Source organism: Scomber scombrus, chromosome 12 (assembly GCF_963691925.1).
Source record: "Scomber scombrus chromosome 12, fScoSco1.1, whole genome shotgun sequence".
NCBI classification, from domain to species: Eukaryota; Metazoa; Chordata; class Actinopteri; order Scombriformes; family Scombridae; genus Scomber; species Scomber scombrus.
In genome coordinates this window covers 16,717,563-16,740,589 of record NC_084981.1, presented here as the reverse complement: position 1 = coordinate 16,740,589, position 23,027 = coordinate 16,717,563, and the positions used below count along the sequence as shown (strand labels likewise).

General features: G+C 38.2%; 3 protein-coding genes across 3 annotated transcripts; 2 read left to right on the top strand and 1 right to left on the bottom strand.

Moving 5' to 3' along the window:
• Positions 1-148: 148 nt before the first annotated feature.
• polh (polymerase (DNA directed), eta) lies at positions 149-5,190 on the bottom strand. The gene is made up of 10 exons (XM_062430504.1): positions 5,006-5,190; positions 3,948-4,082; positions 3,577-3,809; positions 3,265-3,443; positions 3,070-3,173; positions 2,820-2,939; positions 2,549-2,672; positions 2,281-2,346; positions 1,945-2,117; positions 149-1,857 (listed from the first exon to the last, which is right to left on the bottom strand). The coding sequence occupies exons 1-10, from the start codon at positions 5,140-5,142 to the stop codon at positions 912-914; spliced, it is 2,217 nt and encodes a 738-aa protein (XP_062286488.1). The 5' UTR covers positions 5,143-5,190; the 3' UTR covers positions 149-911.
• Positions 5,191-7,724: 2,534 nt separating this feature from the next.
• Positions 7,725-9,928, top strand: LOC133992314 (polymeric immunoglobulin receptor-like). Its single transcript, XM_062431031.1, has 8 exons — positions 7,725-7,728; positions 7,957-8,283; positions 8,395-8,709; positions 8,823-8,946; positions 9,066-9,075; positions 9,331-9,402; positions 9,511-9,579; positions 9,890-9,928. Exons 1-8 carry the CDS (start codon positions 7,725-7,727, stop codon positions 9,926-9,928), a joined length of 960 nt encoding a protein of 319 aa, XP_062287015.1.
• A 6,256-nt stretch (positions 9,929-16,184) lies between these two features.
• Positions 16,185-22,603, top strand: vdac2 (voltage-dependent anion channel 2). The gene is made up of 9 exons (XM_062430892.1): positions 16,185-16,311; positions 17,504-17,575; positions 17,680-17,729; positions 18,381-18,533; positions 18,663-18,715; positions 20,246-20,473; positions 20,954-21,104; positions 21,210-21,267; positions 21,594-22,603. The coding sequence occupies exons 2-9, from the start codon at positions 17,509-17,511 to the stop codon at positions 21,683-21,685; spliced, it is 852 nt and encodes a 283-aa protein (XP_062286876.1). The 5' UTR covers positions 16,185-16,311; positions 17,504-17,508; the 3' UTR covers positions 21,686-22,603.
• The last annotated feature ends 424 nt before the right edge of the window (positions 22,604-23,027 follow it).

Sequence of the window (23,027 nt, the reverse complement as noted above, 5' to 3'; positions counted from 1 at the left end):
TTAATTAATCTGCTCCCTGGCTGATGCAAGACAATGCAAGAATATGTTTCTCTTTCAGCTGTCTTTCAATGCATACTACTGAACAGGTTCACCATTATAGAAAAAAAGTATGAACAAACCAATCAACCAATGGTTCAATTTCTCTCCTTGTACTGACAATCATTGAAGGACAAACACACCCATCTACATTATGTATATAACTGCATTCTAAATGAACCAGACAGATGCTTTATCAAAGACTAATTAACATTTCTTTTGAATAAAGCTTGATCTTAGTAATAAAAGAGAGCTCTATGACTTGTTTATTATATGTTTTTAAGAGACTTAGTCAAATGCCCACATGGAACAGACAGTTCTGCAGGCCTTATCACCTGTGGGGCCAGTGCTCTGTGTTGCTCAGATTAGCTATGGCCTACCACAAACAAACACTGACAAGTAAATTTACCTATAGCTGTATTAATATATCTGTACTTCCTGGGGACATTTACATTCAACAATGTTTCAAATACACATTCTTGTCTCACAGCACACTTTTTCTGTATGCTTGGGTGTCTAAGAAAACAAAACTTCCTGCCATATATTTAGCTAATTGGTGACATCTGGTGGCATGTCAAGATATTACAACAAGATGTGAAAAGTATCTTTTCCAACTCTGGATTACAATATTAAAATAGCTTTTCCTCTTATGATGAACGACATATATAAAACAAAGCATCTAAATAAACTATTTCTTTAATTCTTGGACATCCATATAAAATACAGCACATCCATCATCATTTATCATTTCATACAGGTCAAATTGAGATCTTGTAACAGTATGGCTTTCCGTCTTTTAGCAAATGCATGTTTATGATATACATGTATTTACCAAATTTGTGACTGATTTAAAAATGCTGATCTAAAGCTCATATTCAGTTTCTCTTAAAATAAGAATCCAGAGTGCCTGTATTTCCGCCTTGGGAGCGATGCCTTTTCGGCTGAGGTCCTGACTGGCCTCTGGTTTTTGTTTTACCCCGGGTCGACGCTCCTACTCTGTGAGGAGTTAGAGAGACACTAGAGGAAGAGGAAGAGGCAGCTGCTGAACCTGTGGATGCAGAGAGTGAGTTCTGAAGGTCCAGGGCAAAGTGATAATCATTGTGTTCAGGCATTTCCCAGACTAACACCTCCTGACCACAGCGATCACAGTTAATCAGGTCTTCTCTGGCCACTGTGGAAGGTTGGTGATTTTTCTCTGCCTCAATGTCCAGTTCATCCTTTAACTCTTCACATGGGAACTGGTGGGATGTTAACCCTGCGCCATCTTTTACATCAGTATCTTTTACTTGCAGGCTTAACATAACAGTGTCTTCAGGATGTTCTGTATTGATAGGCCCAGGCTTTTGTCCCGTTTCCAGCATGCTCAAGGTTGAGGCTGCAGCCTGTAAGCTTCTTTCAACAGTCTTCTTGTGGAAGAAAGAGGAGATGCCAGGGCTTGCTGAACCATTTTTAGAGTGAGAAGAAAGACTGAAGGAAGAAACGTGGCAACTGGTGTCTGTCTCCAGCTGACAATCAGTTGCAGAGGTTTTATGAGAGGAGGATGATGGGACAGATACAGTGGTATTTGCATATTCATCATCCTCCCCTTCTCCTTTTGTAGTCTTCTGTCTTTGTTTTTCAGCTGCTTTTTGAAAAAAAGACTGAATGATGCCAGGCTGTTTGCATGTGGACTCATTTTTCACTTGCACGGGTATCTGGGAGGTGGGAAAAAGACTTTGGGTTGAAGTGACATCACTGGAAAGGAAGCCAGCTATGCCACCTGCTGATGGAGCGTCACTGAACTTGCTAGCTGAGAGATGTAGCAGGGTGAGGGGTGGAGTCCTGGGGATATTAAGCAAGAGAGAGTGTGATATATCGCATAGGATTAAACAACCAATGACTTTAAATATGTTTTTATCCTCTAATTACCATGTTGCCTGGTGGTTTCCTGCCATGTTGAGACTCTTGATAATGGCAAAGCTGTCACTGGATATTTTGGATGCCTCATAGCGCGCTAAAGCACAGCAGCGAGAGAAGCTGCTCGGCCTCTTGTCCCCCAGTTGACGTACACCAACTGTCAACAATTTAGCCACTCGACCGTTCTGTAATATGGTGAGAAATTACACTAGCATTAATGTAAAACCCAGTTATATTTACTCTATATGACATCAATGTGAAATTCAATAGAAGGAAGAGATACCATTGCTACAATAATAACTTTAAAAACATTTTTTTATTCCACAACCACACAAAGCTTTTTCTCACCACTTCTCTGTCTTTGGTTAGCCTCTCCTCCAGCTCGAGGGCCAGCTGTTGAAGCCAGTACTGTACCTGCACAGAGTTAATTAATTATTTACATGAAAACAATCACAACAATCATAACTTAATAGAAGAATGCATATTTGTTCACAATATTACAATCATGTGTTACATTACTGTTCAGTCAATATGAAACTAACAATAAAACACTGATTGGCTAATAGCTTTTATACCCCAGTATAACACAGGATGAACATAGACTGACGGCCAGTACCTGCTCTTTTGTAGCCAGAGATGTTTTCCCAGGAAAGTTTTTACTGCAGCCGATTGACTTGGGAAGCTGTCTGGGTTTCACTGCTTCAAACTCAATCCCCCGACACAAGTCATAAAGCCACTGACTGCAAAAGCAGAAGGGTTCAATGATGGATGCAGTTGGAGATCAAACACAAACTAAATGCTCAGAATTGAAGTCAAGTCCAATTTAAATTATCGCCAGTCACATTATGACACTTGCGTATTTTACATTAATATTTGGTCGGCCTTACCCTGTTTTTTCTCCGAAGTGCTGTCCCAGTTGGGCCTGAGAGAAGCGGGTCAGCTCACCCATGTTCTCTATTCCCAGAGTTTCTGTAATGGAGGTACCCAGCTTACCCCCCAGGTTACGGCTGCGCAGGCAAAATAAGAAATATGAGAGTTACAGTATATTGTTAATCAAAATCTGTTTATACACTTATCTATCAAAACATGAGTGTAATTTGAATATATTATTAATAGCAAGCTGCACTTTGAACTCACATTTTACTAACTGGCAGAGAGTTGAAAAGTACTGTCACAGAGTCCAATGGCAAAATAGTTTGTCGATTAGGCTTGTTCAGGCCACAGGCTAGTTTAGCCAATACCTGGGGACAAAAAATTATCACAAATATAACCACAGCTTTTACCACATCGTTATATTCACATTAGGAATAAACCAGTGTCAGTTTATCCCACCTTGTTTTGCGAAATCCCTGCTGAACAGCGGAAACCCGTGTGTTCCTCCACAGCTGCCCTCATTTCCTCAACAATGATTGCCCCCATAGTAAGCCGTAGTTCTGCAGAGTCATGCTCTCCTGACAGGGGGACAGATGTGGATGCCAGCCACTGCTGAAGACCTCTGGACCTCTGCTCCTCTGTGTGGAAAACATTAAGCTACTATTACTACTGTGGTCTCCGTTTTATTCACTTTTCAACACTAGCTTTCTCTGTATAGTGCTGAAACATTTAGTTGAGTAATTGATTTGTGGACATTTGGGTATAACCTACCTTTATCCAACACAATGTCCTCTGCAGACACCTGCTGGTCTGCAAAAATTTGTGGGTAACCCTGGATGTAGGTTGTTCTCAGCAGATGAGGTTCTATTTGTTTCCCTGCCATGTTCTTCAGTCTCTGCTGCACCGCAGCAGTTAGATCCATGTATGCCTCATCAATACTGGCTCTCTCAATCACAGCAAAGCGAGACATCACCTCAATCACCTCCACACTCGCCTCCCTGTAACTGTCGAGAGACAAGTATGTTATTTAGCTTATAACTGGTCACAGGAGTGGGAGTGTTACAATAACATATGTACAGTTAATCCTATCAAAGAGTAAGTTTGGAGTTGTAGAGACTACATGGTACATCATTAGCACATACTATGTCAGGTCTGCCTTGCCGTGAGACTCCCGCACTCGTGCCACCTGAAGATCTTGGCACAGTTGCTTCGCATCATCCACCCACATGTTCCTGGTGACACCATGGGCCCTGGCCTCGTAGCTCACAGCTATGATACTAACAGAGGATGATATGAAATTGAGAGCTGTATAGTTTTTGTGTCATGTTTACAAACAATAAGAACAGGGTCGTTATCTTGTCATCTGAAGGCAAACCTGTAGCGTGAAAGAAGAAGGCGAGTGAGTTGCCAACACAGAGACAGCAACTGAAATGGTCCATGCAACTGAATGGACACAAGCGGAGTACGGTGTCACCTGATTGTATACACACTGTGTGTTGGAGAGAGAGAAATCTTTACAGTCCGTTAAAAAGGTAATGACTGTTTAGCCTCATGCTATTCATTTATTCATGCTAGTCACAGTATCCACCATGGACCAAGACAGGGGTCACGATTCTCATCCCCATGTATAACCAACTGTTGTTGCAGAATTCTATAAGTATATCTATACCATGTTGTGTTTGTGCCAAAGATGACAACTCACAGCTTTGTGACTTCTGGGAAAGGAGTCATTTATTTTGCACAGAAAAAGAAATCACTGGTTACAGGTGTTTCCTGTTTTTAACCCACAAGACTAGTGTGCGTGCTATCTCACTCTCGTTTATCATCATGTGACCCAAGAGCCATCTTCGTGACATCTAAGCAAATTCCCTGAAGGCAGTGAGTAAGCGTAATTAAGTGTCTTTTTTATTTTGCCATGTGTGGCTTTTATATCCTGACTTGATGCATTGTATGTTTTGTGTAAAACACTTACTAACCTTGTTATTGAAATGTGCTATACAAATACATTTGCCTTGCCTTGCCTTGCTTAAAACTCAAATATGTGGACCCTGTATTGGTCCTGTATAGAGATCATGACAGTAAAGCCTGATTGAACTGAGTTTTGAGAGACAAAGAGGTTTGTTTTTTGGGGTTTTATGCAGTAGATATCGGTATCAGTTGCATTGATCATATCTACTGTGTCTCTGTGTCAGAAACTCACCTGCCGCCTTTCCACGTCTTGTACTGGGCTACCACACAGGAAGTGTTTTTCAGGGCTGGATTCAGTCTCTGCTCCACCTGCACGTAAAAGCAGTCCATGTCTACTAAAGCCACCACTCTCTCCTTCCCATACTCCATGGGAGAGTCGGCCGACGAGAAGAAAATAGCTCTGAATATGTAAGGGTTTCTTCCTGTGTCCGCGTAACTTCGTATTTCGCGCAGTTACACAACGTTACATAAATACGTCATTAAAGGTCGACGAAAACAACCCACTCGGCCGGCCATTGTAGTGAGGTCTGTTAGTATGGTTCCTCCAAGTGGTGTAAGCAGGAAAAAAACGTCTTCTTTCTTTACTTCTTGTCTAATACTATTACTAATTATCACTCTAACCATAATTTTGGAATAATTAATTCTAGAAATAATGAGTAATTCCACCAGTAAATTACTCTGCATTTACTTGTAAGACTACTTGCACTACTGCTATCGACTGCCTATTATCGAAGCTCACTTCCGCCAATGTGATGGGGGAGAAACAATCCTGTAAGACATAAGAAATTTACCCAAAAATAATGACATCTCAAAATAATGAGATACTATCTCAAAAATAATGACTATTTCAAAACAAGGATATACTAAGAAGTAATAAGACAAGTCACTATTTTGAGAACGTTTCTCATTATTTTGAGATACTAGGCCTATATTATTTTGAGATATCTCATTTTTTACTAAAGAGTAGTTACTAAATCATTCTTTTGCGATACTAAAGTCCAGTTTCTCAAAGAGAGTTTAGACTAAAGACAAGATTATGTGAAAATATCCATTGAAAAACAAGTTTAGTCTTGGATAGACTTTATTCCTGTTTGGGAAATCAGCCCTATGTCATTATTTTGAGTTACTAAATCATTATTTTGACTTACAGGATCTTGTTTTTAAATTTCATCACATTGGGGGAAATTGCCTTTGATAGCTTTTACTGTCTTCCATAAGTAGCCTACTTCATGAAACGTATAATGGTGGTAGATTAAGTAGGCTACTTCTTTAAACTATGCACAAATATAATTAACTTTTTTCACTGTGTACGTTTTGAGTAATCCATTGCCAAAGTTTGACTCTGTAGATTTTCCCTCTCACACCTGTGATGACTGAACTTTGACCATGTCTTCATGACTCCTCTCCTCCATCTCCTCTCACAGGGAGAAGATTATCTGTAGGATCCTTCTGCTCATCAGCCTGACCTCCAGTGTCTGGTTGGTTAGTTTACAACTTTGCTGTTATCCATTTAAAAAAATACATTTTCAGCCTCACTAATTAAGATTTCATGACCTTCATCTTTAATCTATGGGTGATAACAATGGCATAAATTGCTAAAGGTGGGAAAATGCCTTATTGCAATTATGGAGAGTGTTCTTTATTCAGTTATTGCTCCTTTGTTAGTCATTATTGTATCATGTTATGATACATGATGATCATCAATCATTCATACATCAATCATGAAACATAATTCATATATCACCTTTTCTATACTGCAGCATATTTGAACCCTTTATTTTTGCAGCCTCAGTTTTGTCTACTCCTCACTTCCCCTCTCTGTCTCAACAGGAACACTAATAGTGAAAGTGACACAGACCTCCTATCAGGCAGAGGAGAACGACAACATCACACTGGAATGGATGTTTACAACCAAACCTGACAATTCCTCCACCTCACTTAACATCTTCTGTCAACTTTTCACTGATCACAAAGGACAAAGTCCTATATCATATACATTAGGGTGTTGAGGTCCCAGAGTCTCAGGATGAACAGTTTGCAGGACGAGTTCAGTGTGACAGAGACACCCTCAGAGAAGGGATATGATATATAAAACTTGCCTATTATATCATAAAGATACTTAGATATACATCTGGTCTTTCTTGAGATGAATTGTTTTGTTTAAATGTTTATCTAGCATGGAGACCATGCTCAGGATGTAGATATTAAAATAAATAATTACATCATCTTTTTCTTTCTTTCCTGAACCTAGTTGAACTTAGCGACCAAAATAAACTACCTGACTTTATGGGTACAATAGTTTCGTCTACAGAAGCCACTGTTATGTTGCTCTCATTGAGCTGTTGAATTCATTCCTCTTTGCCAGCCCTTATTCCTCTAATATGTGTATTGAAAAGTGAGTCATTGCAAGGGGAGCTGTCATATAATGAAGTGTGTGTGTTTCCTGATGCTTTCGAGTAGGCCTACTTCTATTTTCTTGTCATCCATGGTGAGTTTTTCGAGGTCATCACACAGATGAGTGAGGTTGATGCCATCATTATGGTGCAGTCTGGGGGTGTTTGTGATCCTTTCGAGCTGAGAATCTAACAAGTGGTGGCTTTTTGGTTGATTGTGTCATGTATGAGACAGACTGGACAAATCTGACGGGAGGGGTGATGATGATAAGAGCGGCAGCAAAGCGCTGTCTACTGTGTGAGACGCGCAATTGGTAAGCACATCCTTATTGGTCGGCTACATACATGCAAATATCGGGGAGCGATTGAGCGCATGTGATTGGAGGAGAGTATTACGTAAGTCCGGTAGAGGGTGGAGCCTATATACGGTGGAAATACTTGAAAAATGAGGAAGCAACAGCAGTTAACAGTCACCCACTGTAATTTTGTAAGTGCTCTGTCTCTTAAAGCACTGATGCAGACATGAGTTTTATTCCTTACCTAATACTCACTGGACTCATGGGTAAGTCAGCGAAGTCTTAATAAGAATGCCATGCATTAATGATAGTTGAATTTGTATTTATTTATATTGCTGTTGACTGATACAATTTGAGTTTTACATTTAAAATGACAACTAGCCTTTAATTTAAAATGATCAATATTGTGTTTTAATGAAATGTGTGATGCGACAGATACACACGAGGTATTTGAAAGCATTGCTACAAAATATGTGTGTGCTGTTGTTTGGCAGGAATTCACAGTGAAATTATTACAGTGAGTCAAGTTTCAGTCAAGGTTGGAGGCTCCATCTCTATTCCATGTCTCTATGACCCAGAGTACACATACGATGTAAAATACTTGTGTAAAGGACTTCACTGGATATTGTGCTGTATAAAAGTTGACACAAACACACCAAACAGTAATTCAGGAAGGTTTTCGATCTCTGATGACAAAAATCAAGGAATCTTCACTGTGACGATTAATAATATAACAGATGAGGACACTCATTACTGGTGTGCTGTGAAGAGGAATATGATCTCTCATGTCGTTAAGTATTTTCAGCTGTCAGTCACCACAGGTAAATGCCTTAAATGTTTTGAACACATTGTAAATCCTTTCTGTGAACAATTTGGTGGGGAAGGAAAATCAGACTGTACCTACTTTTGAATTTTATTTTTTATTTTTCAAGGTATGTCAAATCTGTACGTGGACCATCAGGAAATGACATCATTTGAAGGAGGAAGTGTGACTGTTGTTTGTCACTATAATAACCTAAAAAAAGCCCCAGAGTGGTGCAGACTGGGCAGCACCTGTGTGACAGATCAGTCCGGATCAATAGATGAAACAGCAGTGACCATCAATTCTAGTGTCTTCAATGTTTTTGCTGTGACTATGAGTGAACTGAGGACAAAGAGCAGCGGCTGGTACTTGTGTGCCAAAGGAGACTTACAGATGCCAGTGCATATAACTGTTAATGAATTACCCTCAACTACAATGGATCCCAGTACATCAAGTATGATTCAAACCATTTTCTAGTTTCATAAATGAGTGGTCTTATTATAAATAGAATGCCAAAAATTGGACACAAGAATCCCATGAATGTAATCTACTTCACAGGGGCACATTCAACCACTCACCAGCATTCCTCCTTGCCATCGAGTGTTGAACCATGTACTGCCCAGCCCACAAACTCCACCATAACCGGGGCTGATGGAGGGAGCTTGCAAGATGAGCACAAGAGGTCCCTTGCTCTTTACAACTTAAATGCATTTAAATTTGATTTATAACCTAACGTTGTGCAAAAATGTGTGCCCCTTTGCTCAAAATAAAATATAAGCTAGCTCTGCATTTACCCTCCAGGTCCACCCAGGTGAAAATTGTCATTACTACCCTGGTCTTACAATTGTTAGTTGTTCTTGCTGCCATTTTTGCATGGAGGATGATAAGACGTAGTAAGTCTGTCGTAAGTTAATGCAAATTTGGGAATGAAAGTTCTGTTTTTGTAAAATATTTTCCTCTAAAATGTATGTGTTGAACTTTAGCAGCGGAAAGAAAGAGGAAAGCAACTCATTGTAAAATGGCATGATGAGATTAATGACTTCATCCCTTTTGAGTTCGTTCATAGAGCTCACAAACTGGAAGTGTTCCTGACGTGCTCTATACCACCGTTGTTCATAATCAACATGTAGCCCAGAAGGTACACCAGACAAAAAAAATTATGTATTTTTTTTTAAATACAGTAAATTGTCTGTCTCCATTTGTTTCCCTTGAAATTGTATCGCTTTGACTGTGTTTTCTCATCCAGCAGGAACAGACACCCAAAGAGAGTGTGACATACAGCACCATTGTTATAAGGGATGATGCAAATCAAATGGTATGTGATTCATTTAAAGTCATATTGGTCTCTCAATTAAAACAAATCAAAAATAGGGAAAAAAATGGCATGCAATTTGTCATAATTAAATTAAAAAAAAATATTGAAAGGACAATTATTTTGCTTTTTTAAGCCAATATTACATGCAAAGCACTATTACTGTTTTATGTTTTTTCTTTGGTTATTTTGTTTTAATTCAAGTCTCACATCTTCTTTAAAATTTTAAATCTTCCATATTGAATACTACATAGTCTGTTAATATGGAGAATGAATCTCTGTTGTTGCTTTCATCATGTTTTTTTCTCATTAGACTGAACCAGAAGAGCACAGCACAGTGGGCCCACACTAAAAAGTTGGAATACATTGGAATGAGAGGAAAAGTTGGAAAGACATTAATCCTGTATAGCAAGACTGATGAGATCATTGTGATGTGCCATGCTCTGTCTTAGTTGTATTTTAGTTCACTTTGGATTAATCTTGCAGGCACAGGTGTATTTCATGAAAACACACACACAGTATATCTTTCTTCTTCGTGCTTTTCAAGTAAGATTGAAACCACAAAGCTACTTCGAATTCAAGAATGACACAGCAGTGGTGTGTTAAAACTGTATTGTTAAAGATGTGGTGTGGTGAATGTGTCAGTTTTTCATGTTGAGTCAGAGCAAAAGAAAGAGTTCGATTGGAAGAAGTGTAGACTCTAAAGTTGACAAAATTAAGGAAGTGACTTTGTAGCTAATGGCTGAAATCACGCCACTGTGAAGCTTCTCCAAAAGTGGTTTAGACATCTGCCTTAGTACAATAGTCAGGTGTCAGGTGCTTTAATCATCCCCCCTGTTCATACTGGCCTAATTTGCTTCCAATATACAGTCCCCTCCAAAAGTATTGGAACAGTGAGGCCAATTCCTTTATTTTTGCTGTAGACTGAAAACATTTGGGTTGTACATCAAAAGATGAATATGAGACAAGAGATCAACATCTCAGCTTTTATATCCAGGTATTTACATCTAGATCTGATACACAACTTAAAAGATAGCATTATTTGTAACGGAACACCACATTTTTAGGTGAGCAAAAGTATTGGAACATATTACTGACAAGTATACTTTGTTGCCCAGTTGTGTCCTATTAAATTGATTATTCAAACATTAAATAGCGCTGAATGTCTACGCTCAGTTTTATATTTGGGTTTTGCCTGTGCAGACTTAGTTAGTTATAGTTAGAGGTGTAACCAACATGAAAACCAGAGAGCTGTCTATGGGTGAAAAAAAAGCAATTGTGAAGCTGAGAGAAAATGGAATATCAATCAGAGCCATTGCACAAACATTGGCCATAGCCAGTACAACCATTTGGAATGTCCTGAAGAAGAAAGAAACCACTGGTGTGCTAAGTAACAGATGTCGAACGGGTAGACCAAGGAAAACATCAGCAGTTGATGACAGAAACATTGTGATAGCTGTAAAGAAAGATCCTAAAACAACTGTTAGTGACATCAGCAACAACCTCCAGAGGGTAGGAGCGAAGGTATCAGAATCTACTGTTTGCAGAAGACTTCATGAACAAAAGTACAGAGGCTACACCAGAAGATGCAAACCACTCATTAGCAAAAAGAATAGGAAGGCCAGGCTGGATTTTGCCAGAAAGTACAGAGACGAGCCTCAAAAATTCTGGGACAAAGTTTTATGGACTGATGAGACAAAGATTAACCTTTACCAACGTGATAGAAAGGCTAAAGTTTGGAGAAAGAAAGGATCTGCATATGATCCCAAACATAAAAGCTCATCTATGAAACACGGTGGAGGTAATGTCATGGCTTGGGCTTGCATGGCTCATTCTGGGACAGGCTTCATTGATGATGTAACACATGATGGCAGAAGCAAAATGAACTAAGAAGCCTACAGAAACATTTTGTCTGCCAATTTAAAGAAAGATGCAACCAAACTGATTGAGAGATCCTTCATCATGCAGCAAGATAATGACCCAAAACACACTGCAAAAACAACAGGGGCAAGAAGTGGAAGGTTTTAGACTGGCCAAATCAATCTCCAGACTTAAACCCTATAGAGCATGTATTTTACCTGCTAAAGAGGAGACTGAAGGGAGTAACCCCCCAAAACAAACAACAACCGAAAGAGGCTGCAGTGAAAGCCTGGAAAAGCATCACAAAAGAAGAATGCAAAAGTTTGGTGATGTTAATGGGTCACAGGCTTGATGCAGTTATTGCAGGCAAAGGATTTGCAACTAAATATTAAGTATTATTCACTTTAATCTATTTTAAGTCTTTCTGTTCCAATACTTTTTTGCTCACCTAAAAATGTGGTGTTCCGTTACAAATAATGCTATCTTCTAAGTTGTGTATCAGATCTAGATGTAAATACCTGGAAATAAAAGCTGAGATGTTGATCTCTTGTCTCATATTCATCTTTTGATGTTAAACCCAAATGTTTTCATTCTACAGCAAAAATAAAGGAATCGGCCTCACTGTTCCAATACTTTTGGAGGGGACTGTAGCTGATGGGGGACAAAATCCTTGTTTTGTGCAAAAAATAGGTTTATATGAAGTTAATGCAAACTTCATATAAACATATTGCATCAAATTCCTTCTTTGTATTTCCCCAAACAAGTTTGAATCATCTAAATGGCTAAAACTTCACGTTTGCCTTACACAAACTTTTGAATCCATTTTTGCATCAAGGAATGACCATGGATGTTGTCTCTCATCACTTACACTGAAAGCACATTAGAAAGGGATCTTTTAACATCCAATGTGAATGGCAGGGATGGTGACAAGTAGAAAACCTGTTTGAATCTTCATTTGGGTACCTGACTGTTGTTCAAAAACAGAGTTGAAAAGGTGTGATCCTACTATTTACTGTATCTGATTTTCTAATGTCAATTAAAAAAAAAAATCTCCAGTACATATTTGGCTCAGTAGTACAACCACAGTCTCTGCCTGGGAATGGTGTAATAGTAGGCACAAGTACGAAGTGGAAAGTCCAATTACTTTGTGTTTTGATTCCTATTGCACTTCATTACAGTGCAAATAAAACATTTCATTTTTTTTTAAAAAGAGAAAAAAACAACAACCATCATCTCCATAGCTATGTTTGTTTGTTTTTACTTGTGATTTCTTTTGATTGTTGTAAAGGACTTTGTCGCTTGGATTTCAAAAACCCTCTAAATAAAGTTTGACTTACTTTGTAAATTGTACAATCATGTTACTCATCGTTTGCTTCATCATTCAACCAATTTAAGTGGTGCAAGCTGGGCAGCTCCTGTGTGAGTAGGTCGTCTGGATCAAGAGATGGAACAAATGTGACCATTGTCACGAGTAGCTTTCACTGTGACTGAGAGCAGTAGCTGGTATTTATGTATCAAAAGAGATTTCAGATATCAATGCATGTAACTGTGAGCTAACTGGTAATTACAGATTTTCTATACAATTGTGACATACAAAAGTATAAATGATTTGCAATTGTTTTGTTTTAATACAGAAGTTATATTGGGATTCATTATTGTCATTACAGTCTACTAATCAATGTCTTCTTTTGGATTCTAGCTACATTTGCCAACAACACGTTTAACTGACACATCACCTATTGAAGCTGTGACTCACACCTCTGTTTCAGCAGACACAGCAATTATCACAGTTCAGACTGCATGATACAGGTCAGAGGACTTTGCATTAAACACACACAATTTAGAGCCTTATAAAGGATATAACTAGAAATGATTAGTTTGTCAGTCTTGTTCTGAATTTAGATTTCAAGACATTCATGACAAACAGTACTGTAGAAGAAAAAAAGTACATATGGTGAGCTGCTTGGTTAAAGGCCTTGTTTTGTGGGTCTAAGGACATATAACCCTTCTTATTTATATTCAACCATCTGCACTGACATCTCCTCTATGTTTATCTCCATGAGGGGGATGCCAATGAAAAGCACAAAGGACCAAAGTTTCTCACTGTATCACTTATACATGTTCAGTACTGATTGGAAAAAGGACATTTTATATTTTTCACCTGCTGAATGCATAATGTTTAAAATATCCATTTCAATTTAAGCTATTATAAATCCACAGTTAACAAAATAAAAAAATAAAAATTGGTATCAGATTATTAAACTGCCACAACAGAAAAGTCTTGCCAAAACTACTCTGCTGCTCTACACTATCACATACTTTCTATGAAGTGTTTTGCCCACTTTTATTATACAGACATGCCTGTAACTTGGTTTAAATGCAGACCATAAACTACAATGTCACCCGGATCACTTCTACTGCATCTCTCTGCTGGCAGTAAAATAAGGCATTTTTTCACCTAAGCCTGAACAGGACACACTAAATAAATGTATCCTCACATTATCTAAAAACACAATTTTTTTCGTATGACTAGTTTGCACAATTGTGTGTATGTCATTGGCACATATGTGCATGCTGTGGATGGACAAACACACAAAGAGCTTAATTATGTAAGGACTTGTATCATCTTCATTTTTCTTGCTTTTAAACAATTAGTTTCCATTTTACCTGTAGGGAATTATCAAGACAGCATGAGACCATTAAACCAACAAGTTCAACTTTTTTAGTCCCTCTATGCACCTTTAGGAACAGCTGGAACTGTTACTACTAAACTCTCTTCAACTGCTTATCTCCTCCACTATCACAAGTATAATTTGATAGTTTTTCTGTGTAACTAGTTTTCTGTGTAACATTATTTAAAACTGTGTTTTAACAATAGCTTAAACATCCAATGAGCTATTACTGTACACTATGTAAAACCTCAGATTCTGCAGCTCTGTCCTTTCAGTCAGTTGATTTGGTCAAGACAACTCGTGAGTTTTTGCAGTCAATACGGTAATGCATTTATAACAGACTACTGGAAAGCTCAGTAACTTATATTTAAACCGTCTCAAAAACGTTTCCTTTTATTTACTGTTCAATCACTGGAAAATGGCGTCATCTGCTGGGGAACTCTCAGTGTTGCATTTATGTGGATGTAATCAATCTGAAACTATGATAAAGTTGGTTTATATTATAACAACTGATCACTTTTACACAGCCTGCACCTCTGAGTTAAAATACTGTGCCAGATTGAGAAGTGCATTAGATATTTAAAACAAGTGTGACACCTCCCTGATATGAGTGTGATGTAACAAGGCCTTGTTGGGGTGGTCATATGATTTTTGTATGGTGAAGCAAGGCTTCAAAACATATTGCCTGAATATTTCTACTGTTTACCTCACTACGAATATTTGTAAGTTAATTCTTCTCTTTGGGCAAATAAGGCTACCTTTCCTCATGTGAGGAGCCTTCCTGTTGCTTACAGTTTGGTCTCTCACAGAAGGTAAAATGTCCCTCAGAGGAGCCTGAGAGCAGAATGATAGCAGTGGGTCCCAGGATGCCAGGATGCATATCTGTGTTGCTGATCACAACTATTGTTAATCAATTTAAATTGATCTCTCCTTATTGAAATAAAGCATTGGCCTTAGTTTTTTAAGGATCTCTATCATCATACTCTGCCCTTAAAAACAATGGGTAAACATTTGTATTTCCTTCTGTTCTATTTCTGTCACTTCCACTGTCCCACACTTTCAAAATCCCTTCGATCCCCGTCCTGATGTGACCAAAGTTGACAGTGATCTTTCTTGCTGTTTTCTTCTAGCCAATCAGACTGTTAGCTGTGTTTCTCATATAATTGTAATTATGCACTCTATGTTTCAGACCTACTATTGTGCAGCCCATCTCCTCCCATCACCACCATGCATGTTGTCCACAGAGAGCCACGTTTTGGTTTCAAAATCCCTTCATCCCCACTTCTCATGTTGTCATAGAAACACATTACATAGCCTGTATAAGTAAGTACAGTGAGTAACATTAGTGGTATTGAACACTATGAAAATCAGACTAAAAAGTTATTTTCCTTTGATTTATTATTATTATTATTATTATTATTATTATTATTATTATTATTATTATTATCATTATTATTATTATTATTATTATTATTATTATTATTATTATTATTATTATTATTATTATCATTATTATTATTATTATTATTATTGTATTGTATTGTATTGTATTGTATTGTACACAGAATAGTATTTTATTAAGGCACAATAAGCCGGGTGGATTGGTTATGGCATAATGATTAACATTATGTTATATAGGTGTCTTTCATGGGAAAAACCCTGTCCTGATGAGTGAAGTCCATGTGACCGATATGAGGCTTGACTTGAAACATCAACGACGATTTTTTTAAATTACATTTTTTATTATTTTTTGAACAAAATATAGGCTACAATAGAATAACCAAAGAATATACAAACAACCAGTCATTCCAGTTCATAAATAAAAAATAAATAAAACAAAGGTATAAATAAATAATTTTATTTTGTCAATACAAATCTTATGTTTTGATTTTTTTTTTTAAACCCTCAAAATCCAAACACAAAATGAGCAATTACAAAATACATGAATAAGATCCTCTTTTTCAGTTTATGATTTAGTATTACTCATCCTGACGTCTAGTGTGAGTGACGTAAGAGTCTTTCTAGTCAGGCACAGCTCTGAACGGCCCGGGTCCTCCTCGGGGATGTGATAGGTCTGAACTCAGTTGCGGTGCAGTCTCCTTCAGCTCGCCCTCCAACCGGTGACGCCTCCTTCGGCCGTGCGGTGTGAGGAACATCTCTTTTAAAGTCACTTTTAGTGTCCTGCTAGCCCCATCTTCTACCGGTAAGAGACTCATTTTAAACTCTGTGACACTGTTAATAAACTCAATAAGACTAGAAACCGGCGGCCTAGCTTTGCTTTACACACACCGGCACTCTGCAGGCTAGCCAAGTTAGCTGAGCTAGCTGCACTCGGCACGCTGCGTCTGACACATGTCTGCTGGAAATGTATTAAAAAATCTTGTCATGTCTGAAAAACAGGGCAGCTTTGCGTTGTGTTACATGTCTAGTGTTGCTGAAGAAATAGTTTATGTAGCTGCAGAGATAATCTAGAGAAAAATGTTAACTTTATTGTGTAACGTCAGCGAACATTATGTTATCCTCCCTCCGGCCTAGTTCACAGGAGTGCGAGTGAGCACAGATAATTAACACATCCCGCTAATTGGCACCGGCATGTGCCTCGCCACGCCTGGCAGTGCAGGCCAACTAACGTGGAGAAGTCAAATAAGAAGAAGCAGGCCCTGAACTAGGCACACCAGTGCGGCAAAATGGCTCCTCTCCCTCGGTGTAACCTTGTTCACGGGCTGTCAGGCAGGCTTGTTGCTGTGACTACCTGGAGCTCTGCAATACCGGCGTCAAATGCAAAGTGAAACCAAGATTGTGCAAATCAGATAAGATTTGGAAATTGGACTGATTGATATTTGTACACCGATCCACATTGGAGTAAAGGGTTTGTGTAGTAGAGGGTGTTTTTTTTTTCTACAGTTTTGCAGTAAAAGCTGACTGGTACAGGAGGTGCAGGCCAGTCTGCAGTGAGGAAGGCCCATGTATCCTGTCATCACAGGACAGCAGTGGGTTATTGGTTATACATGTCAAACCCACTAATGTAAGGCCTTATCTGACCACTCAATAGTTGTGACAACTGTGCAACAACATATAGTGTTGCAATTGACATGAGAATCAGTTTTATTTTTCTACAGAACAAATTGATTTTGACTAGTCAGATTGTCCACAAATCAAATAATGAGAAATAATACAATACAGTACATATTGTATTTGATATTTATAAAATCCTCCTACAAAAACACCCACTCAAATATGTTACTAGTTTCGACTGTCAGAAATTGCGTTTGCGGCTGTTAACATCACCATGTAACTATTCTATTTTTTGTGTTTTTAAAATGTACACAGTCTATTGGAAATACATTATAGGTCAGGAGAGTAATCAGAACTTATTATTTTTCTTCTGTCTACAGAAACAATGGCCGTGCCTCCCTCATATGCTGATCTGGGCAAGTCTGCCAAGGACATCTTCAACAAAGGCTATGGTATGGTTTCCTACAATTTTACCACTGTGATCATATGTTTTTACTGACAAGTTTAGTTGATATTGTAAAGCATTTCTGAAATGGTTTGAACTGATCTCTTTCAGGATTTGGCTTGGTGAAGCTTGATGTCAAGACAAAGTCAGACAGTGGAGTGGTAAGGTTTATTCTATTGTCATTAAAGTGATAAAACTATGCATTGAAGTCACACAGGATGATGTAGATTTTTCATTCTGAAAGTTTAGTTGATAATTTATTTTTGACACTTCCTGTTTAATGGCTCTGTTTTTGGAAAGGCAGACTTGGCATAGTCCGCTGTAGGGTAGCTAGCCACCACCCACAACAGTGGAGTTTAACCTCAGTAAATGTGCCAGTCTTAATATGTAATCACTCGGCCATGTTAATTTTAAGGGCTGATAATTGTGATTATTTTCCATATCAGTTAATCTAATGTCCATCTTTATGATTATTTGTTTAGTATATACATTTAAAAATAGGCATCACAGTATCTCAGAAACAAATGGTTTACAACTCTTATTTGGGAATAAAGTTTCCAATCATACAAAATACAGAGGTCGTTTGTATTCTTTTATATCAGATGTCCATGTTAAGTGAGGTCTAACTTCCAAACCTTGATAGGAAAGCAATGTAAAAATACTCCCAAAGGACAAAAGTCCAGGTTTCAGCCTGACCTGAATGCTTTGTTTCCAGTGTTGCAAATATGACAGAACACTGAGAGAACCTGTTGCTTTGTAAATTGTCTTTACATTTATCTTGTTGTCATTTCTTTAAAAAATGTCTCCTGCAGGAATTCAAAACTTCTGGTTCCTCCAACACTGATACCAGCAAAGTTGCAGGCAGCCTGGAAACTAAATACAAGAGGTCAGAATATGGCCTGACCTTCACTGAGAAGTGGAACACTGACAACACCCTGGGAACAGAAATCACAGTTGAAGATCAGGTGAGGCAAATATTCAAACATTTTCTACACTCGTTACTTAATAATATCTAAAACTGTCTTTACAACATTATTTTCCCTACCTGTGACATTATTTTTTAATGTCAAATGATTTGTAATTGTTTCTCACAGATTGCCAAGGGACTGAAGTTGACTTTTGATACAACCTTCTCACCAAACACTGGGTAAGAAGATTTGTTACTTAAAACATGAGACATACTTCTGAAAATATACTGTAGATGTTTGATGTGAATTTTATTTGAACTTGATTGGTCAATATGCTTAGAGGACCAGTGTGTAGGGTTTAGTGACATCTAGCAGTGAGGTTACAGATTGCACCCAACTGAAAACCCCTCCCTTTCCAAGCTTCCAAACTATGGTGGCTGTAAAAAACACAAAAGGCTCTCTCTAGAGCCAGTGTTTGTTTTGTCCATTCAGGGTTACTGTAGAAACATGGCGGTGCAACATGAAAAAGGACCTGATCCCTATCTACATATAAAGGACTCAGCTAATGAAAACACAATGATTCCTATTTTTGAAATGGGATTATACACTAATTAAAAACATACTTATGTGAGTGTTATAAGTGTTATATTCAATTTCTGCAAAGTCTATTCAACTGGATGCAACTAAATTCTACACACTTCACCTTTTAAGCAACATAGTCTGCTCTGCCTGCTGCCTCTCTACAAGACTAGTAGTGGCAACCTGATCTGTGCTGCACATGCTTCTGACAAGTGTCGTTGCAGGCCATCTGACCCATGTCCCTATATGGAGCTACTGTTGTAATGTATAAATATGATTTGCTGTTAGGTTTTTCACATTTTATTTCTTAAATTATTACACTTTGAAAGATGGAAATCTGCCTAACTAGTGTGCCCTCATGCTCTGGCAGTCCCAGTTGTTTTGCTTTCTGTTAGGTGTAAATTACACAAACAGTATGGCACACAGCCTTGAGGAAGCTTGTCCTCCCTCATGTTGAGGGTGGAGTTATGCGACTATGAAGAGACATCATGTTCGAGGCTTCAGTATCATGGTCAGGCTGGTAAACAAAACACCAGCATTTAGCCAAATGCTTGTCAAAAATGAAACACAAGATTCTCATAATGGCGGTTACTCAAGCTGACAGCTGGTAGAGAGCCAAGGTGTGGCATTATCTCTGAGATCATAAAACTAAAGCCATAGACTGTATGTTATCTAACACTGATTTAATTCCAGGCAGGTGATTGAGATCTTTTATGGTTTTATTGCGTTCAGACATTACGAAAAATATTTTTTAATACACATTTCTGCATGTTAACTTGTCGAGATTTGTTATTTAAAAGGCCTTGTAGTAGCATGGTAAATGGGCTAACGGCATGCTAAAGTAAATGTGAAACATACCCTTCTACAAATGCTTTAATAGCTCATCTACAACTATAACAATTATTTTTATTGATTTTCTCGATTAATCATGGTCTTCAAGAGTCCAAGGTGTGATGTCTTCAAATGTTATTTGTTTTTGTCTAAGAAACAGCTCAAAACCCAAAGATATTACATTTTCTGTCTCATTTATATAAAAATATAATAGTCAGTTATATATATATATATATATATATATATATATAGATATATATAGTCAGTTATCAGAATACTTTGTTTTCTGTCGATTGATTAGTTGACTAACTGTTGCAGCTTGAATTAAGCAATCAACTTACCATGTCTCTCATCAACAGCAAGAAGAGTGGCAAAGTTAAGACCGCCTACAAGCGTGAGTTCGTTAACTTGGGCTGTGATGTCGACTTTGACTTCGCTGGCCCCACCATCCACGGAGCTGCTGTCGTTGGCTACGAGGGATGGCTTGCCGGTTACCAGATGACCTTTGACACTGCCAAATCCAAGATGAGCCAGAACAACTTTGCTATTGGCTACAAGACAGGAGACTTCCAGTTGCATACCAATGTGTAAGTAGAAAACTTTCCATATAAAGTTAGGATTTTTACCATCTAACTTGCACATGGTCAGGATAAAACATTCAGTTCAGTATTTCAGAGGCATGTAACTTATTTTTAACTTGATCTAGGAATTCCTTCCAGTTGTCAAATACTTGAACATGTGATGTATTTTATGTTGCCTAAAGTTACAAAACAATCCTCAGCTAACATGGTATTGTAATTTTATATACAAATGTATGAAAAATGCTTAAAAGGGCCATGAGGAACAATACTAAAAACAAATAAGACCTAATAGAAAAACTACACACAGCTCAGGTTGCTACGGTGACACATTCCCCATTGTGACATGTGCAGCCCAGGAGAGCATTTGGGTGTGTTTGAACAAGTAAGCTATTGAAGACAAAAATTAAAAACCTGTTTAGTCAGAAATGCTCTAGTTAGTTTTCTTGTGGTGTGTAATCTTTGTCACATGCTTATGATCTTTTAAAGCAATGATGGATCTGAGTTTGGAGGCTCCATTTACCAGAAGGTGAGCGACAAGCTGGAGACAGCAGTCAACCTGGCATGGACCGCTGGTAGCAACAGCACACGCTTCGGCATTGCAGCCAAATACCAGCTGGACAAGGACGCCTCCATCAGTGTAAGTAGTGCAGCTAAGACTCCAGGTGGATGAGGCAAAAGAAAAATGTAACTGTAAATTGTCAACTCAACAACTGACAACATTTTCCCCCCCCTCCCCTCATAGGCTAAAGTGAACAACAATAGCCTTGTTGGTGTTGGATACACCCAGACTCTTAGACCAGGTAAGTTCAGGTTTACAGATTAATGGAAAGCTTAAGAATGTTTGCTAAATGTTTCAGTTAATGGAAGTTTTACAGTTATTTACCTCTATTTTTAGTCTATTTCCTGTATCACAACTCAAGGCTCAACACTCGTCTTCCCACACAGTGCTTCACTTTTGAGCAGATGGACTATAAATGACTTGACCTAGAATAGAGTCATTTATAGCAACACTTAATAGCTTATGTTTCCAGTTAGCTTTGATTCTTAGGTTTGACCTGTGTTTTAGAATAGAAAGGTTTTATTAGCACGCACAATGGCTAATGTTGGTTCCTTTTTTCCTGCGCAGGTGTGAAACTCACCCTGTCTGGCCTGGTCGACGGCAAGAACATCAACGCTGGAGGCCACAAGCTGGGTCTGGGCTTGGAACTGGAAGCCTAAGTTTTCGTCATACTGCAAGGGACTAGGGAATATCAGAAGAATCTGGCCTTAAATGTATTTCCAACCAGCAAGGGGATATCTTGGAGAGATTGGTTCAAAGGCTACAACAACAAACTGAGCACCACTTTAAGCTGGTGCTTTTGTCATTGGTATATTTTACCTCTGTTGCTTTTTACTTTGTAGTTGCATCTGTTCAGGAGTCAGTTGTTGGCATATTATTTATAAATTATGTCATTGTTCCTGTCCAGCACTGCCATAATAATGAAATCAATACAATCCCATTGCCTGTCACCAACTCTGTGTGGCTTTTTTGTGATAATCCAAGACACTCCCGTTTTGTTTTGTTTCACCAGTTGACGGTTTTGTGTGGTGAGCGTTGTCATACCTTCTCTCTGACTTTACAATCACTGATCATCTGATATTCCTTTGTCATCCAAACAGTTTTTATTTACAAACCTCATTAATTACACTAGACTACTTCTGCTATTATTTAAATACTGCTGCAACCTTCCTGTTCATGCACACAAGGACAAGCTAAAGCTCTGTATGTTTTGTTTTGTGTCGGCTATCAGGGTTTGTGATGTTCTGTTAAAGATGTACATGTGACCTTCCCTTAAACTGGGCAGTTTTTGGGTTGCTTAAAGTTGGGTCTGTAAGTTTGAGAGGAACCCCTTACACTTGGCCGACCAAGCAGAATTAGTTTTTGTTCATTCTGTACTAACAGACAACTGGGGGGCACATAATTATTGTTCACAGAAATGCCAAACGATCATGTCCAGAAGACGTGTAACTAAAAGTTACATGTGTGCACTCTCAAAAGTGCTTCCCTGTGCTGGGCAGAGACAGAGCCCACAGGAAGTCGTGGAGGTCCTTAATGTGTATGTATACATTTTCAATAAAGTCTTTGAACTCCACAAATGCTTTTTTTATTATGTGATGTTGAACTGCAACCAACAACTTGACATGTAATGACTTGCGTGGTTCATTATAAATTGTGTGCCAATAGTTGGCACAACTCAAGAGTTCACATTGCACACACTTTTAAAATGCTTAACTACAATATAAAAGCAATGTTTCATTTCAGAATCTAGTCAGCATAAGATGTTTTTTTAAGTATATTTTTTTCGTATTTTGTGTTATATTCACTGTCCTGTAGTGACAGTAATTTATTTTTAAAATAAAAGTAAAATGTTCTTATTTGACAAACTGAAGGAGAAACAAAAATTAAGTTTTTTAGCAAACGGCTTCATTGATCCTTGGGTTCTCTGGAACTGTACTGGAAGAACACCATTCTTCCTCCATATAGTTCCGATGATGGTGAAGGTCTTGACTGTATATGATG

What these genes read in the sequence shown, in the direction of transcription:
- polh (XM_062430504.1), bottom strand. Translation starts at nt 5,142, where the DNA reads ATGGAGTATGGGAAGGAGAGAGTGGTGGCTTTAGTAGACATGGACTGC. An exon ending in TCTCTGCCAGTTAGTAAAAT is followed by an intron (nt 2,940 to 3,069) that starts GTGAGTTCAAAG and finishes TTGCCTGCGCAG; the next exon opens with CCGTAACCTGGGGGGTAAGC. An exon ending in CACTTCGGAGAAAAAACAGG is followed by an intron (nt 2,673 to 2,819) that starts GTAAGGCCGACC and finishes CTGCTTTTGCAG; the next exon opens with TCAGTGGCTTTATGACTTGT.
- LOC133992314 (XM_062431031.1), top strand. An exon ending in TCAGCTGTCAGTCACCACAG is followed by an intron (nt 8,284 to 8,394) that starts GTAAATGCCTTA and finishes TTATTTTTCAAG; the next exon opens with GTATGTCAAATCTGTACGTG. An exon ending in GGGATGATGCAAATCAAATG is followed by an intron (nt 9,580 to 9,889) that starts GTATGTGATTCA and finishes TTTTCTCATTAG; the next exon opens with ACTGAACCAGAAGAGCACAG.
- vdac2 (XM_062430892.1), top strand. Translation starts at nt 17,509, where the DNA reads ATGGCCGTGCCTCCCTCATATGCTGATCTGGGCAAGTCTGCCAAGGAC. An exon ending in AAATCACAGTTGAAGATCAG is followed by an intron (nt 18,534 to 18,662) that starts GTGAGGCAAATA and finishes TGTTTCTCACAG; the next exon opens with ATTGCCAAGGGACTGAAGTT. An exon ending in TTCCAGTTGCATACCAATGT is followed by an intron (nt 20,474 to 20,953) that starts GTAAGTAGAAAA and finishes GATCTTTTAAAG; the next exon opens with CAATGATGGATCTGAGTTTG.